The sequence below is a fragment of the Musca domestica genome, unplaced genomic scaffold (genome assembly GCF_030504385.1).
Source record: "Musca domestica strain aabys unplaced genomic scaffold, Musca_domestica.polishedcontigs.V.1.1 10, whole genome shotgun sequence".
NCBI classification, from domain to species: Eukaryota; Metazoa; Arthropoda; class Insecta; order Diptera; family Muscidae; genus Musca; species Musca domestica.
In genome coordinates this window covers 2,308,277-2,327,693 of record NW_026712115.1, presented here as the reverse complement: position 1 = coordinate 2,327,693, position 19,417 = coordinate 2,308,277, and the positions used below count along the sequence as shown (strand labels likewise).

General features: G+C 36.4%; 1 protein-coding gene across 2 annotated transcripts in view; it reads left to right on the top strand.

Moving 5' to 3' along the window:
* LOC101895662 (putative phosphatidate phosphatase) overlaps positions 1-19,417 on the top strand; it is a 170,553-nt gene that overhangs the window by 149,885 nt on the left and 1,251 nt on the right. Inside the window, exons 4-6 of one of the 2 annotated variants that reach the window (XM_059125394.1) lie at positions 12,153-12,332; positions 12,396-12,572; positions 12,859-13,000. In XM_059125394.1, coding sequence (XP_058981377.1) covers positions 12,153-12,332; positions 12,396-12,572; positions 12,859-12,930 — 429 coding nt within the window. In that variant the 3' untranslated portion in view covers positions 12,931-13,000. Of the gene's footprint in view, positions 1-12,152; positions 12,333-12,395; positions 12,573-12,858; positions 13,001-19,417 lie in introns of those variants that run through there. The other variant, XM_059125391.1, reaches the window with a different exon arrangement.

The window sequence follows — 19,417 nt, the reverse complement described above, 5'->3', positions numbered from 1 at the left end:
ACTTAATTTAAGGGGACCCCCTTTAAAAAAAATGTTACCAACCCCGTAACACATGTCAAACAGATTTAGCTGCTCTACAGACTAATGGCCACATTCGACAATGAAGTTTAATAAAACATTTTATGGATGTGTTAAAATACAAGAATAGAAAAATTTTAACTTTATATTGGCGGGGAGAGCAGGGGAATTCCGAAACACACACATCAAAGCACCCATTTCCATTTTCCAATGTGGTTACATGAAGTTTATAGATTTTATTTTAAGTTCCCCAGCTAATGTTTTGGAAATGTCGCATGTAATAGTCTAGGCCATCAAATGGTTTGATGGCTAACCAAAAATTCAAAATTCCAACAATAAAAATAGAGACATTGTGTAACATTGGAAAATCGAAAAAAAAAACACACACACACAAAATTGAATTTTATGACCCAGAAATTCCAAGGCAATGGAGTTGCTGATACAATGTTCCACACTTGTTGGTCGCTGCAAGTAATTTAATTTATTTTTTTTTTGTTGTTGCTGGTATTGTTTGTTTTCAAGTTGATTACCCTGCCGCATACTCAGGGAATAGGGGGAGGAATTCCCATTGTGTCTATTTATTCAGACGCCAGCTGTTTTTGTTTTCATTCGTTTGCTTTTTGGTTATTCCACTTTCTTCTGTTTGCACTCCCCGTTCTTTTTTTTTTTGCTGTGGATAAAGAAGGGTTACGAGACTCTTCAAAAATTCTCTCAACATTTGTTGCGTCAAGAACATAAGTGACTGACTACCAGACCGACTGATGGTATTCCCCCTTTCGTTTTTCGTTCTTATTTTTTATGAGTTCTTTTACCCCTAATTAGAGTTGGATTTTTTTCGTTTTCGGTGACAAAGTATCAGAATGAGACTTTTGCACATGTTCCATTATTTTAGAGTGCTTCATTTATAGCCACAAATTTTTAATGAGTCCTTCAAATTACGCAGCAATAAAAATATGAAGAAAAGATTATTCTTTCAAGGTCAAGATTATTACATCAGGACGAAATAAATAATCTTAGAGATATGTTGCAAGGGAATGTCTCAAAGCAGAGCTAAAGGGAAGCAGAGTTGGAAGTTACGCGCAGAAGGTAATCTCTATAGGCGAGTCGGAGCGAGTCGATTCTCCATTGGCAGGCTAGAGACTCGCTCTATCTCCGTAGGCGAGCTGAAGCGAGACTCCATAGACGAGCTGAAGCGAAACTCCATAGACGAGCTGAAGCGAGGCCCAACAGACGAGCTGAATCGAGACTCCATAGACGAGCTGAAGCGAGACTCCATAGATAAGCACCTATAGAAGCTGAGCCGATCCTCTCTAGGCGAGCTATAGCGATCCACTATGGACGAGTTGAAGCGATTTTCCATAGGCGATACTCCATCGTGAAGAGATCCTCCACCGTAGTATGGAGGGTATATTTAGTTTGTCATTCCGCTTGTAACACCTCGAAATATAAATTGTAGACCCCATAAAGTACATACAGGGTGAGATTAAAAAAAAACTGCAACCAACTTCAGACTGCTGTCATTTCCAAGCCACTCGTCCGACGGCTGTTAAAATTATTCCACTGACAGCTCATTATATTGTTTACAAGCGTGCAAAAGCATTTTGGTAAAAATTTTCCAGAAAAAAAGTTATTCGTGATGGAATTCAAGCGTGATAGTATGATTTCTTTGTATTTGACTGGAAAACCACAAGTGGGTAACGTTAGAGCACTCCAGCATTTAAACGTTCGCTTGGCCGAAAGTGGTGAACTGCCGAATTTGGTTTTCTCCGATGAGAAAACATTCATTGTCTAGCAGTTTGTAAACAAAGAAAATGATCGTATTTACTGGCCAAAGAGGTCAGCTGAAAATGTACACCTTCGATTGGCAACCAGAACCCAAGCGCCGGCCATGGTGATGGTGTGGGTCGCCATAACAGCCGATGGTCGCTCTCCGCTAGTATTAATCGACCGTGGCATCAGAATAAATGTCTAATATTTTATCGCGAAAATTTGCTGGAGGGTGTATTAAAGCCTTGGGCACGCAAATATTTTGGCCGCAGACCTTTTACATTCCAACAGGACTGTAATCGCACTCAGCATGCGCCAACCAAGAATGGTTTCAAAATGAGGTTCGTCGCTTCATTTCCAACGCACAATGGCCACAAAAATCTCCGGATACCAATCCGTTGGACTATTGTGTCTGGAGTATTTTGAAAAGCAAGGTCGGCACTAAAAAATACCAAAATGTCGATCACCTCAAGCAAGCGCTTCGCCAGAAATGGGCCAAAATGCCGCAGAGCAATATTCGGGCAGCGTGTGACGGTTTCATTGGCCGCTTGAAGGCCATAATTCGTGCCAAAGTTGATCAATTCGAAAAAATCTCAACTTATTTTAAAATTTCATGCTATTTTTGCTTTCATTCGATAAAATTAAAAAAAAATGTAAAAATTATGGCTTTGACTTTGTTGCAATTTTATATCTCACCCTGTATATTCTTGATCAGCCTAAAATTCTATATCGATTCACTCTAGCTTGCGAACGAAATGTAGTGTGTTAAGTTTGTAACTGTACCGAAATATTTAAGGTTTTTTAGGTTTTTATTCACAATGTCATGGAGTTCGGTATTTTGATGATTTGTGTCACACTTTTCACCAGAAATGTTTCAGATTTGGAATTAAAAGTCCCTAATGAGTTGCTCATATTGGTCTTCGTCTTCGTATATGGAGGCTATAACGGTACCTCCCTATATTCTTTATCTTGATGATTTTAGCGAAATTATTCGCCAAAATTGTTTCAAGGTCCCAATACATATAACGGTAACTCCCCATTTTCGGTATTATTATGATTTGAGAAGTATTTTTCAAAGGAAGTTTTCAAGGGAAGTTTACAAATTTTCTTGTTAAAACTTTTTCAACGTCCCTACTTGCATATTATAGAAACTAACATTGATCTCAATATCCAAATACAGAACTTCAGCTCTATCCTTTCACCCAATACCAAATTAAGTAACATTTACTAGACATATCCAAAACAATAAATGTCCCTCCATCCTGGACACCCCGTGATTCAAGATAATGCCATATAATACTTTTCAAACAATGATAGTACGTATTTGCAAAACCATCACCAGATCTCAACACAAAATACCAACAGAGACCTCAATATCGAATTACGGGATTCCAGTAACTAACACTAAGATTATTATACGCTTGTCTAAAAACCACCTCCTTCTATCGATACTAAATTTCAGAATTCCATTTTTACCGCTACACCCAACCGCAAATTTTGTGTCATTTTTCACATTTGGTATGTTCATTCATGTACAGACACCAACAGTATCATCCATATCAACTTTCCGGATTTTACCCAATACTAAATTTAGTAGCATTATTACTTTACGTACATTTAAAGTACACATTTGCAAAACAATCTCCATATCCCAACCTCAGATACTTTAATATCAAATTTCAAAATTTCAGCTCTGAAATTTTCCCCATTACCAAATTAAGTACCATTTAGTACAATCATATATAACAGGCATATCCAACACCAGCTGGCTTTATAAATAACAGACACCAACAGAAACATCAATATCAAATTTCAAGATTCCAGCTTTATCCCTTCACCCAATATCAAACTTAGTACTATTCAGTACTTTTCGTACAATTTTAGTACACATATTCAAAACAGGCTCCTTCTTTTATCCCAGAACTAATGGATATCAAATTTCGGATACCAATTCCTTCAACCAATACCTAATTAAGTCCCACTTTGTACTTTTCGAACAATTTCGGACACATCTCTAAAACTACTTCCATATCTTAACCACAGACACTAACAGAGACATTTCAGCTCTATTACTTAACGCAATACCATATTTAGTACTATTAAGTACTTTTCATATAATTTTATTAAACATTTACAAAACCACCTCCATATCTCAATTCCAGATATAAAAAGGGTCTTCGATATCAATTTTGAAGATTCCTGCCCCCATTCCTTCGACACAATACTAAATTTAGTACCCTTTAGTATTTTTGTAGAAATATTGGACGCATTTTAAAACCACCCCCAAATTTCAAACACAGATACCATCAGCAATTTAAATATCAAATTTCAGAATTTTATATCCATCCCTTCATTCAATACCAAAAAATAGGACCATTCAGTACTTTTCGTAAAATTATAGTACACAACCTCATATCTCCATATCTCACTTCCAGAAACAAAAAGGGTCTTCAATATCAATTTGGTAGATTCCAGCCCTATCCCTTCACACAATACAACATTTAGAACCATTTAGTACTTTTGTACAAATATAGGCCGCATTTCAAAACCACCTCCAAATCTCAAACACAGATGCCACCAGTTATATAAATATCAAATTTCAGAATTGTATATCCATCCATTCATTCAATACCAAAAATAGGACCATTCAGTACTTTTCGTACAATTATAGTACACATTTCCGGAACCACCTCCATATCTCAATTTCAGATACAGAAAGGGACTTCAATATCAAATTTGAAGATTCCAGCCCTATCCCTTTACACAATACCAAATTTAGTACCATGTAGTACCTTTCGTACAAATATAGGACGCAACCAACGCGAAATTTCAAACTAAGATACCATCAGTAATCTATTTATCAAATTTACTTATCTCTATCCCTCATTCCTATACCAAAACCAGTAAAAAAGTCTTAAAGTCGGCCGGGCCGACTTTATGATACCCTACACCACTTTGCTTATTTAGTGGAGCTCCACATAACAATAAAAGTTTTTATGGGAGAATTCAATCATACACGCTATGATTATAATTATAACTTAAAGTTGAAAGGACTAAATATGCCGAAGCATTTGTATCTTTCAAATTCGGACTTGTATTGCCCATTTGGTGCACAATTAATTTGAAATCGGATAAAGATATATATGGGAGCTATATCCAAATCTGAACCGATCTCGATAAAATTTGGCAAAGATATTTCTGAGCTGTATTTGATATATTTCCCTGAATATCGTTGTTACGGAGTGCATACTACGGCTGTGGGTAACAAATATGACAAATCGGATGAACAGTATATATGGGAGCTATAGCTACATCTGAACCGATCTACACCAAATTTGGCAAACTAGCTTCTAGACCCAATTCGGTCGTAAGTGCCAAATTCCATCCCATTTGGACAAATATTAGACGTTTAGTGCACAATAAAAGGTAAATCGGACGAAGTTATATATGGGAGCTATATCCAAATCTGAACCGATCTCGATAAAATTTAGCAAATGTATTTCTGAGCTGCATTTGACATATTTCCCCAAATATTGTTGTTGCAGAGTGCATATTACGGCGGCGGTGGACAAAAATAACAAATCGGATGAATAATATATATGGGAGCTATAGCTATATCTGAACCGATTTCGATCAAATTTGGCGTACATATTTTTAGACCTAATTTGGGTGTATATGCAAAATTCCATACACTTCGGGCCGATATTACACGTTTGGTGCACAATAGAAGGCAAAATGGGACTAAGGTATATATGGGAGCTATATCTAAATTTTGACCGATCATTTCCAATTTCAATAGGGTTCGTCCTTGGGCCAAACAAATGATCTTTGCAAAATTTCATCTGCATAGGGAAATAAATGCGACCTGTACTTTGTTTACAAAAATACATGGACAGACGGACGGACGGACGGACATGCATAAATCGACTCAGAATGTGATTCTATGCAGATCATCAAAAGGAACTATGGGTCTATCTCGTTTCCTTCTGCCTGTTACAAACAAATGCACAAAGACATAATACCCTGACCACCTTGTGGTGTAGGGTATAAATAGCACCATTCAGTACTTTTCATACCATTATAATATACATTTCCGAAGCCACCTTCATATGTCCAGGCTACACATGCGACCCCAATACCAAACTTCAGATTTTAAGCATTATTTGTTCACCCAATACACAATTGTAGAAAAGTACTGAATGGTACTATTTTTGATATTGAATGAAGGGATGGATATAAAATTCTGAAATTTGATATTTAAATTGCTGATGGTATCTGTGTACAAAAATACTAAAGGGTGTGTGGTGGTAACACACAAAACCCCATTTTTATCACAAACCTACTACGAAGCGGGACCCCAATAGCAAATTTCAAAATGCCAACCTCATCAGTGCACTCCGGAGCAAATTGTTCCAAATTTTAGTACCATTTAGTACAGTTCGCACACAAAATTTTCAAAACCATTCTCATATATCAATCAGTTCAAATAATACCAAATGGTACCATTTTAGAAGTTTAGTACCAAATGTTCTAAGTTTAGAACTTTTCGTAAACTTTAAGTTCAAATTTCCATAGATCCGCTGGTACATCTATCCTGCACTCCATCAGTAACTCTCATTTCAAATTTCAGAACTTTAGCTTAATCCGTTTGCACAATACAAAGTATTAAATTTTTAGTACATTTTGGTCCTTTGGTACCCTTTTAGTACGATTTAAAAAAACAGCCTTATTACACGTCTGTAAGTAGTTGTGATTACCAAAAATTGGTTAGAAAACTGATTATTTGGTAATAAGAAGTTTTGCTGAGTAGTCTCAGGAATCATTCTATAGGGCTTCTATGTACAGAATAGTAGGCATTTCCGAACCTTATAAATTAGAAGATTATTCTATGATCTTCAATGAATTTGAATTTATGCCAATTTCATTGATTTCTAAGTATTAAAAACAAATATTTCTCCATTGAAAACTTCCGTTAAACAACATCATACTCGTACCACTTCCACACCTCCCTTGTCCATATCGAAAAAATCCAAATCTTAAAACACTTGCCATGTAAATGTTAAATAATTTAATGTTGTTTTTGCATAATAAATTCGAAACTTTAAAATATTTTTGTCCATTACACCAGACAAAAAAAAAACTGCTGCTGCCGCTGCTGCAATCTGATAGATTTATTGAATTTTATTTTAAATGTTAGCCATGTTCAATTGTCGATTTGGGCCAGTTGATTGACAGTCGGTTTTGTGCAAATAATTGTCCGCCAGAGCTAGATTAGCGTAATGCGGAAAGCGAGCGAGTCCATTTAAATAAGAAATCCGCCATTACCGAATAATTATAAATTTAAATATTTGCGTGATTATTGTAAATAATTCACCTGACAACGACACCGGCGCACCCGTCTCTCAATCGGTGGTGACATTTCAACAAGAAAATCTTGCAAAGTGTTGTTGTTTCTCCTTTTGTTAGATTTATTAAATTGAAATATAAAATTTCCCAAATTGAGGAAAAAAAAAACAAATATATACTCGTATATACATATGTGCGACAATCAATTCGCATTCGCAGCAATGCATTACGGCAATGACCAGTAATTTAATGCTAAATTATGTAAATAATCGCACCGAAATTGTTTGGAATAAATCTTTTGGAGGTGGCAGTGGTGCTATTCGCAGCTCTCGCTGTTGGATTGAGTAAACGTTTGAAAATCAGCAGGTGTTAGTTTTTTGTTTCTCTTGGCAATTTTTTGTGGCCCATGGCAGCATGCTGCCTGGTTGCCTGCCTATCGGCATGTAGACACTAGGATATATGGACGGCAGGCAAGTTAAGTGAACAAAGGCTAGTACCAGAATTCATGGCATTGGTGGTCCCCTGCGTTTACCCCCACCCCCACAAAAGAGATAATTTTCTTTCCATTTGCATTCATCAGCCGGCAACAATTTGGTGGTATTTTTTTTGGGGGGGAATTGTGCAATGCTACTGTTTCCTTTAACCGATAATTAAAATGTACATATTTTCATTAGGCATAGATAGGAGGTACCAACATGAAAGTGGAGGGGAATTAGGATTTTCGGAAATTTTCTATAGACACTTAGTTCTGCGGTTAAATTGGATAATTCAGTTCAGAGAGATTGTCTAAAATATAGGAGACGTATGTAAGGTTTAATCTTGCAAATAGAAATTCGCTAAAAGGATTAATGTTTTATAAAATACCTTTAAAAGGCCGTCTATTTCTCCCTTGCAAAGAGTATCTTATCATGGTCTCTAAGTCCGTATAGACTAATTTTTTTTACTATTGAATGGATATATAGTCCATCAAAAACTTTGAATTATCCAGTTCTGGAGTGCTCTAACCATAACCACTTGTGGTTTTCCAGCCAAATGTAAAGAAATTAAACTTGAATTCCACCACGAATAACTTTTTTTTTTTTGGAAAATTCTCACCAAAATGCTCTTGTACGCTTGTAAACAATATAATGATCTGTCACTGTAATAATATTAACAGCTGTCAGGCAAGTGGCTTAGAAATGACAGCAGTCTCAAGTTGGTTGCAGTTTTTTCATCTCACCCTGTATATGCCTTGTATGCTAACTTTTAGGGCCATTTCGTACTATACGTATCCAAAAACTACACCTTAAGATTTTAGCTTAATCGTTCACCCAATTACAATAACACAATATTTAAGGACTTTTTCGTAACCTAATATTCGAAATCATTAGATATGATTCCAAAATTCAAATCTGTTCATCAAGTATGTGCAAAGATGCCATATTTTGACTATTTAGTTCTTTTCGTACTCTCATAGATGTATTTAATAGAAAGAAGTCTAATCATTTTTTCTTCCTACCATAGAAACGATGGTACCATATTTCAAGATTGTAGCTCCGGTCGTCTACCCTTCTCCGATCGTCTACCTTTTATACCACCGACCATAGTATGTAGGATATATTAAGTTTGTAACTCCTCGAAATATCCATTTTAGACTCCCCAAAGAACATATATTCTTGATCAGCATAAAATTCTATATCTATTTAGCCATATCCGTCCGCCTATGGATCACTGTAGACTCTAGAACAAAATATCAATTTTTGGTGTTGAGAATGGAGCATAGGCCCACGTTTTAGCCCCATGTAAGGCCACCGGCCGAATTAATTGTTTATTTTTTTGCGTGTTTTCGTTACAATTCTAAACCGAGTTTGCTGTAAATTGGCGGCAAATAAAGGAAACATCCTTGCAGAGAGCGAAATTTGGTACTTGCTTTGACAGGAAATTACTTATATAGGTCCATCCAATATTCAGTATGTTATCGCAATTTATTAAAGCGGAATTTATATGAAATTTTCCAAGTTCCTTCTAATGGTGGAGGGTGTTAAAAGTTGGTCCAGGCGAACATAGCTGCTTTGAACTCGTTTTTCCTAAAACATAGCCATTCACACATTGATGAATTTCTACTCGAAAAATTACAGCTTCTCAATACTAATTATGCATTATTTGATACTATTTAGTATGTTTCGTATCCATGTAGTACTAATTTTCAAAATTCAGGGGTTATCAAATATGTCAGTTGTGCAGATTTCAGCTTCAGTTGTTCTTCCAATACATCAAATGACACAACACTCCGTACTATTTTATACTTGTCGTATACTTTTTATAGGAATGCTTCAGAAAACATCTCGTCAAAGCTTTCAAAATCTTAGCTTTACCCGTACAGCCAATGGTCCAATATTTTGTACTATTTAGAACTTTTCGCATCATTATAGCATTAAATTTCCAAAAAAAAAAGTAGTATATAAAATGTCCCAAGAAGATATGTTCTTAAAACTGTGGGATCTCTTCAGTGGCATAGAATAACTCGCTTGGGGGTCCTCTAATGTCAAAACAACCCCTATGCCGATTTCGTTTAGTTACCAACACTTATCATACCTTATTGCCATCTAATCTCCTACTGCCTAACATTGTTAACATTTATGCAAAATTGTTTCAATTCGCATCGAAGTTTTGCGAAATAGAAAACCAAAAAACAACCTCAGCAACACACATTCAAATGTTAAACACGACATGTGTAACACATATGTAAATGGCCACATTTCCTTCATGTTTTCGTTTTGATCCTTTGGTCTTTACGTGTGCCTGCCGAACATGGCTGCACACAAGTTGAAACTATGTTGCAGAATTCGGTTTACATTTTCACACTATTTGGGTTTTTTTTTTTTTTTTTTTTTTTTTGTTGTCTTTTTTGTGAGCGGCCAGTTTTAATCTTGCGGTAAGCCGCTTTTGGCAAAAATCTTTTGTGTGCTGCAATTCTTCGAAAAATGGTGTGATTTTGTTTCTTTTCGGTCGCCATAAATTGGTTGTGATTTTTACAAATTCATTATAGAGATTTATTTCGGAGTATGTTCACACCGGTCCATGTGTGTGCGTGTGAGAGAGTATTCATGCCATGCAATTTGATCGAAATCTGCAATTGTGGCCGGTGGCTGGAATTTCTTTCAAAATTCCCTGTCTATTTGAATTGTATTCGTAGGCATTTATTCGGTGATTAGGTCCATAAATACTTTCGTTGTTTTGATTTTTATTTTGTGTGTTAACATGAAATTCGATTCGTTTTGTTTCTCTGGCAGGATTAGTTTGAATTGGAGTCTCATATGTGTATGAGCTACTTGGGTGGTTGGTCATCCACCCCGCAATTTGTTTTTGTTTTGAACTGAAACTTTATTCAATACTAAATCGGATATGCATTTTCGGTCGGCACGAAGTGTAGCTGTTAAAATAACAATAGGCTGGTAATTAATTATGCCTTGAGAGAAATGACAAAAATGTTGCGAAATATAGAAATATAATTCCCCAAAAAGGATGTGGTTTTGGAAATGCACCCTGCAAGTACACGAAAAGTACTAAATGGTACTAAATTTTGTAATAGGTGAGGGGATAGTGATCGAAACCTAAAATTTGGTTTGAGGGTTAGTGTTAGTATCTAAAATTTAAAACGGATAGAATTGGAAATCTTAAAATTGGAATAAAGGTCTACAGGGTAAGATAAAAAAACTGCAACAAAGTCAAACGCCATCATTTTTACATTTTCTTTTAAATTTTATTGAATGAAAGCAAAAAATGTCGGAAATAGCATCAAATATTAGAATAAGTTTAGATTTGTTCGAATTGGTCACCTTTGGCACGAATTATGGCCTTCAAACGGACAATGAGACCGTCCACACGCTGCTCGAATGTTGCTCTGTGGTATTTTGGCCCATTCCCGATGAAGCGCTTGCTTGAAGTGATCGACACTTTGGTATTTTTTAGTGCCAACCTTGCTTTCCAAAATAATCCAGACATAATAGTCCAACGGATTGGTATCCGGAGATTTCGGTGGCCATTGTGCGCTAGAAATTAAGCGAGGAACCTCATTTTGTAACCATTCTTAGGTGGCGAGTGCCGAGTGCGATTGCTGGAATGTTCAATGTCTGCGGCCAAAATGTTTGGGTGCCCAAGGCTTTAATACACCCTCCAGATTATTTTCGCTATAAAATTTGGCATTTATTTTGATGCCACGGTCGATTAATACGAGCGGAGAGCGTCTGTTCGTCTTTGGAAATAACTCTAGTTTCCGAACGAAATGTAGTAAGTTGATAAAATCTTACACAAATGTATATTATGTCAACAGGACTTTTGGTATTGAAAATGGGCCATGTAAGTCGACGTTTTGGTATAGCCCCCATATAATGGTACCTCCCTATTTTCGTTTTGTTTTTTTGGTGATTTAAGCGACATTATTCACTGGAAATGTTTAAATTTTGGTATTTGAAGTTCGTAATGGATACTTCAGTCTATGACAGAAAATTGTCCGTGCAGTTCCAGGCCTTCGTATAGCCCCCATATTTCGGCACCTCCCAATATGCGGCATTTTTTTGATTTTAGCGACATTATTAACCGGAATTGTTTTATATTTGGTATTTGAAGTTCGTAATGGATATTACAGCCTATGACAGAAAATTGTCTGTGCAGGTCTACGTCTTCGTATAGCCCTCATATAACGGTACCTACCAATATTCAGTATTTTGATGATTTTAGCGACATTATTCACCGGAATTGTTTCAAAATTGGTGTTTGAAGTTCGTTATGGAAACTACAGTCTGTGACAGAAAACTGTATGTGCTGGTCCAGGTCTTCGTATAGGCCCCATATATCAGTACCTCCCTATATTCGGTATTTTGACGAGTTTAGTTACAATACCCACCGAAATTGTTTGAGATGTGGTATTTGAAGTTCGTAATGGATGTTACAGCCTGTGACAGAAAATTGTCCCTGCAGGTCCAGGCCTTCGTATAGCCCTCATATATATAAATTGTTTTTAATTAATCTCTTTTTTTTAGGTCTGCCAGCCTATCATGGCTGATGGCACTACATGCGCCGATGCCATAAATCAAGGCAAATATATAACAAACTTCCATTGTGCTGGTGTTGGTTCCTCCGAACGTATGTTAAAAGAAGTTTCCCTGTCGTTTCCCAGTGGACATTCGAGTTTTACCTTCTATGGCATGGTTTACTTGGCGGTAAGTTGGAAATTGACCCGCGAAAAGAAAATTTAAAATAAATTTGTATGTTTTTCTATTCAGATTTATCTGCAGTGCCGCATGACATGGCGTGGCTCCAAACTGATGCGTCACTTTCTGCAATTTATCGGCATTATGTTGGCCTGGTACACCGCCTTGAGCCGTGTTTCAGACTACAAACATCACTGGTCTGATGTTTTGGGTGGTTCATTGATTGGATCAATTGTTGCCATTGTGGTGGTAAGTTCGAGGATTCTTTTGCAAATATGTATTTATTTTTGAGCTTTTATTACTGTACAATGGATACGTTTTCATGCATGCCCATGCCCTTTCTTAGTTTCCGTCTCTATAGCACTTTTAGTTGTTTAATTATGACCCTGCCTATTTTAAGTTAACCTTGTCTTTTATAGCCATGACTTGTGTTGACTTTTTTGTTGTCGCGTGTCCACTGTCATTAAGCTTAGCTTCTTAGTTTCAAAACTTGTTGTTGATCTCACTGTTTTCTATTCCACCCTTCATTTTCTAGACTTTCTTGGTGCCGGAAAATTGGTTTAATTGGAATACCGTTTGGCCCCCGGTTCATACAAAAAAGAATTGAGAGAAAATGATTTAATCTTTCAAAGAGAAAAAAAAAGCACTTAATTTAATAAAGCTTAAAAAATTGTAAACATTTAAGTGTTTATTTAGGGGATCAAGGGGAACAGGAATATACATTTGACTAGGTTGTGAAGGAACTATAACTTGAGAAGGATTGCCAGGCCATTTCTGAACAAAGGGCCTCAAAAGATTGTCTTGGCATGGAAAGCCCATCTAACATCGTTTTAACGTTAGAGTTGCAAAACAGGTAGCATTCAAACCCCATCAAAAGTCGTTAATACTCCAGAGCCGCCGGACAACAGGCCCTCAAAACCCCCGATCTTGTATTGCTATATGTTATGAAAACACATTTCTGTTCAAGAAATTTCTTAAATTTTCCAATGCCCGATTTTCTGTTGGGAAAATATTTTTGTTTTACAGCCATTCATTCACTTTCCATTATTGGCGCCATGTAATTTTCATTCGATCGCAAATCAAATTAATTGAATTGGAAAAATGATTGTCATCGTCCGCTGGGCAACAATGTTGCTGCGGAAAATTCACTTCAATACAATTCAATCACTTTGCATTACACAGAGAGTTTTCTCTCCTCCACTTTGCAAAACGATCCGCAAAAGCTAAACAAACAGACAGACAGAAAGACAGGCAGCGGCACAGGCATTCAAATCGAATGGTCAGCGATACACACAGATAATCGGCAACGATCTGGTAGCATAAAGTCGAACAAAAACAACATCAACAAAAAACGCAAAACAACAAAAGCTCCAAATGAATTTATTGTAAATGAATATGATTTCTTATTGCTGCTAACATAATCAAGAGACAGCTCACAGACTACTACATGCTAGGGCAAATGTATAGCACATAATTAGGAAAATCATTAATGTTGTGGACGGGGCCACCATTTTTCTGACCCAAATCAATGTCAAGAAGACCTTTACCAAAATCCCTTCTACAAAACAAGTAAAAAGGGATTTAAGGTCCGAACTTTTTATATCCTCCACCACTATGTTTATCAAAGTAAAATGAAATAGTGAAAAGAATAGAATCATTAACTCAAAATATCAAAATTAAAATAAAACAGGTAAAATGCAGCTAAGTCCACCTGACCGAACTTTTGATACCCTCCATCATTTGGAAGAAACTTGAAAAATTTCAACAAATGCCGAAAGATATCGTTTAAATGAGTAATAAGTAATTTTTTGTCATAGGCTGTAGTATCCATTAAGATCTTCAAAAAAAATTGTCGCTAAAATCATCAAAATACCCAATAAAATGAGCTACCGTTATATGGAAGCTAAACGAAGACGTAGACATGCATACGATTTTGCTACAGTGCATTACCCATTACAAACTTGGAATATAAAATTTTAAAGGAATCGAGTGAACAATGTCGCTAAAATCATTAAAAACTCCAATATCGGGGGTACCATTATATGGGACCTGCACAGGAAAGTTTTAGGCATAGGCTGTAGTACCCATTACAAACTTCGAATACGAAATTTGAAAAAATTCAGGTGAATGATATCGCTAAAATTAGTAAAATACTGAATGTCGGGAGGTACCACTATATGAGAGCTATACGAAAACGTGAACCGACCCTTTTACAAACTTAACCTGCCTAGAGAGAGAGAGAGAACCGAAAATCTAGAGGCGGTTATGTCTAAATGTGGTCCAATATAGCCCACTTTCAATACCGATCATCCTGCATATAATAAAAATCTTTGTGTGGAGTCTATCGTGTTTTCAATAAACAGACAGACATACGGACCTAGTTAAATCGCCTTAAAAGTTTATGCTGGGGTCTCCAACCAAAATTTCGAGGAGTTGCAAACGGAATGACAAATTTAATATACCCTCCATTATATTCTGAAGGCTATAAAATTCCTGCTGATTATGAAATGAGAACTAAAAATAAAAGACAAACATATCGGCGTTTTGAAATCCGTCATAGCAAAGTAGTATAAATGAAGGGAATACTTTTCACCTCTTCCAATTTTTTTTGTTCGAACTAAGATTCATTGGAATCTTTGCATTTTAATTATATAACGTCTTCGTCAATGTCACGGATATCTTTGGGATACCCAATGGGATCTTTATAGCCTTAGCCATATGGCTACAGAAGGTATACATCATTAGATGCGACCAAAATGCGCCTCATCGAAATAACAGTTTCAGACCCTATATCTCTTGGCAGCAAAACCGTTTCAGGATATTTGGAGTTGATCTAGCCTGGTGCGTACGATAACTCTCAAAGGGGGTATCCGATTTGGTCAAATATCTGTGCATCGTAATATTATTATCAAACTTAGATCGAGATCGGAGATGGCCAATATCTGGTTCTTCCCTTACAAAAGATCAAAATTTCCAAAGAAAACAATTTAACTCAAAGAAATAAAAAGAATCATTCGATTTTGTTCAAACTTTGCAGATATCTTAATATTTTGTATCGGGGCTAGGTAAGGTGATGAAATGGACCTCAAGGGAGGTACTTGACCTTCACAAAGGGTCAAAATTTGAATAATTGTAACACTTATAACAGGAGAAATAAGAATTCAATTGTCTTCAAACTAATCACATCTCAATATTTCGAATGGCACAAGATCTGATATTAGTAATGGATAGAACGAACAACTCTTTCAGGAAACCTCCCCACAAAGTGGTCAACATTTTGAATAACCAAAACACTCATAAAATAAAAAAAGAGCATCTGATTCCTTTCTAAATCGGCACATCATAATATTTTTACTAACACATGATCTGATTTGAAGATGGGGTATATCGGCCCATATACCCGGGACCAAATTTAGAATAACTATGGCGCTCATAAAATGGGAAAAAGTATCAAATTTTTCTCAAATTATGCAAATCATAATATTTCTATCAACACAATATCTAGTGTGAAGATAAAATATGTCGGACCACTTCTTCAGATACATGACCTAAATTGATCAAATTGTTGAATAATTGTTCGTCTCATAAAATGCAAAATGAGAATCCTATTCTCTTTAAAATTAATGCTTTCCGGTATTTTTATTACCACAAGATCTGGGATGAGGATGGAATATATATTGGACAACGCCTTCTGGTACCTCGAATCAAAATTTGGAACAATTATAACTCTTATAAAAAGCGAAATGAGCATCCGATTCTCTTCAAATTTCATACATTCCAACGGGGTCACAATTTTCAATACCTTAATCTCTCATTAGTTGCGAAACAAGACAGCAAATCCGGTCCAGTCTTTCTGGTACCTTGAGTCAAAATGTTGAATAATTATAACTCTTATAAAATACGAAATAAGCATTTGATTCTCTTCAAATTCTTTCGTTCCACCACATCAGGTACTTCACGCAAATTCCGACATTTTCTATAGTCCAAATCGATTTGATATAGTCCTGGCACGTTGTAATATTTATATTGGACTTGGTTCAGGTACAAAGTGAACAATATTGCCCCACTCGTTCGGATTAATCCCCCATAGATAATCAACATTTTTAATAGGTCAACGAATATTGGCTTAGGGTACGCAAATGTCGGCATAACCATCTGATACTTTTTAACTTGTTTTTTTTTTTTTTTTAATTTGATATTTAGATTTTGTGATCGGGTGTACCTCTTGTGGCATAACATTGTTTATATTGACCCACGCTTTCCTATAGCCCCCATATAACGGTGCATCCTGCGGTGTAGTTTAAAGTGGAAAATGTTTGAATCTACGAGATACATTTACTAAAAATGTTTTTTTTTCCTAATGATAAAGGGTATTGAAAGTCCGGCCGAACCTTTTGTTTTTTTACTTGTTCTCACAAAATTTGTTATCCCTTTCACTCGCCAAATATTATCCGATTACCATCCAAAATTTTGTTCTGACCTAAACCCTAACCCTACGCAAAATTACGTTTCGATCGGTCTAAAATTGTAACATGCGGGCGACTGCAAATTCGGGCGACACTGTGGTATTTTTTAGCGCCAAACTTGCTTTTCAAAATACTCCAGACACAATAGTCCAACGGATTGGTACCGGAGATTTTGGTGGCCATTGTTGAACCTAATTTTGTAACCGCTCTTGGGTGGCGCGTGCTGAGTGCGATGGAACTGAGTCCTGTTGGAATGTCCAAGGTCTGCGGACAAAATGTTGGCGTACCCAAGGCTTAAATACACCCTCCAGAATATTTTAGCGATAATATTCGGCATTTATTCTGATGCCACGATTGATTAATATGAGCGGAGAGCGACCATCGGCTGTTATGGCGGCCCACACCATCAACATGGCCGGCGCTTGAGTTCTCGTTGCCAACCGAAGGTGCACATTTTCAGCTGCCCTCTTTGGCAAGTAATCAGGATAATTTTGTTTGCTTACACATTGCTGGACAATGAATGTTTTCTCATCGGAGAATAACAAATTCACCAGTTTACCGCTTTTGGCCAAGCGAAGCAACTCTTGAGTCTATTTTCTTTGTGCTCCCGTGTAAGTTCTTGTACTTTTTGGAATTTCAATGGCTTAACCCCGAGCTCATTTGCATATTTGCATTTGGAATATTGCAGTTTGTTCAGATCACGAGCCATTTTTCGGTCACTACGACGGGGGTTTCGATCAAGCCGCTTCTTTACTTTTCGAATAATTTCTGCTGATGTTGCTTTTTTCTTCTGCCCACTAACGAGCGATGGTATGAGACACAAAATCTTTATTATTTGAATTCTGGAGTGCTCTAACGATAGCCACTTGGGATTTTCCAGCCAAATATAAAGAAATCACACTACCACGCTTGAATTCCATCACGAACAACTTTTTTTCTGGAAAATTGTCACCAAAATGCTTTTGTCCACTTATAAACAATATAATGAGCTGCCACTGGAATTATTTTTAACAGCTGTCCGACAGATGTGAAGTTGGTTGCAGTTTTTTCATCCCACCCTGTATTATTATAGAGTAAAAACGGGATCGGATCAAGCCGAAGTATTTGTCAAAAATTCTACTAGAGGTCCCAGAACACTTGGAAAGCCTCAACCTTAACTTAACGCCATTTTAGGGTTAAAGACGCAAAATTTTTCTACAGAGTATGATGATCACAGTCCCATTTTTCATACCCCTAGACACAATACAAATTGTTCTGCAATTTTTTTTTCTCTACGTCAATTAATGTGGGCTGTACCGTGATTTGAACAGACAGACATACGGACATAGTTAAATAACCGTGTCTTTCCCCTACAAAAAAAATTGATTTGCCTTAATCAGGTTCAAAATAAATACCTGTGATAAAAATTTCAGGTCAATCCAAGCATAGCTCCTGAACTCAACTTAAGCCTTGTTTTCTTTTTGAGGATTACGTCCGAAATTGTTCGGTCAAAATTGTTCCTTCACAATCTCGTCAAGACAACAGCAACACATGGGACTTCGAATCAGTACGTAAATGACATTATGTGTGTGGTGGTATAGTATTTTTATACCCTACACCACAAGGTGGTCAGGGTATTATGTCTTTGTGCATTTGTTTGTAACAGGCGAAAGGAAACGAGATAGACCCATAGTTCCTTTTGATGATCTGCATAGAATCACATTCTGAGTCGATTTATGCATGTCCGTCCGTCCGTCTGTCCATGTATTTTTGTAAACAAAGTACAGTTCGCATTTATTGCCCTATCCAGATGAAATTTTGCAAAAATCATTTGTTTGGCCCAAGGACGAACCCTATTGAAATTGGAGATAATCGGTCAAAATTTAGATATAGCTCCCATATATATCTTCGTCCGATTTGCTTTTTATTGTGCACCAAACGTGTAATATCAGTCCGAATAGTATGGAATTTTGTACGTATGATCAGATTGGATCTGAAAATACGTATGCCAAATTTAATCGAAATCGGTTCAGATATAGCTATAGCTCCCATATATATTGTTCATCCGATTTGTTATTTTTATCCTCCGCAGCCGTAATATGCACTCTGTAACAACAATATTTGGGGAAATATATCAAATACATCTCAGAAATATATTTGCTAAATTTTATCGAGATCGGTTCAGATTTGGATATAGCTCCCATATATAACTTCGTCCGATTTACCTTTTATTGTACACCAAACTTCTAATATTTGCCCAAATTGGATGAAATTTGGCACTTATTACGAATTGAGTCTAGAAGCTAGTATGTCAATTTTGGTGAAGATCGGTTCAGATATAGCTATAGCTCCCATATATACTGTTCCATATTTGTTACCCACAGCCGTAATATGCACTCCGTAACAACGATATTCAAGGAAATATATCAAATACAGCTCAGAAATATATTTGCCAAAATTTATCGAGATCGGTTCCGATTTGGATATAGCTCCCATATATATTTTTATCCGATTTCAAATTTATTGTGCACCAAATGGGTATTACAAGTCCGAATTTAAAAGATACAAATGCTTCGGCATATTTAGCCCTTTGAACTTTAAATTATAATTATAATCATAGCGTGTATGATTGAATTCTCCCATAAAAAC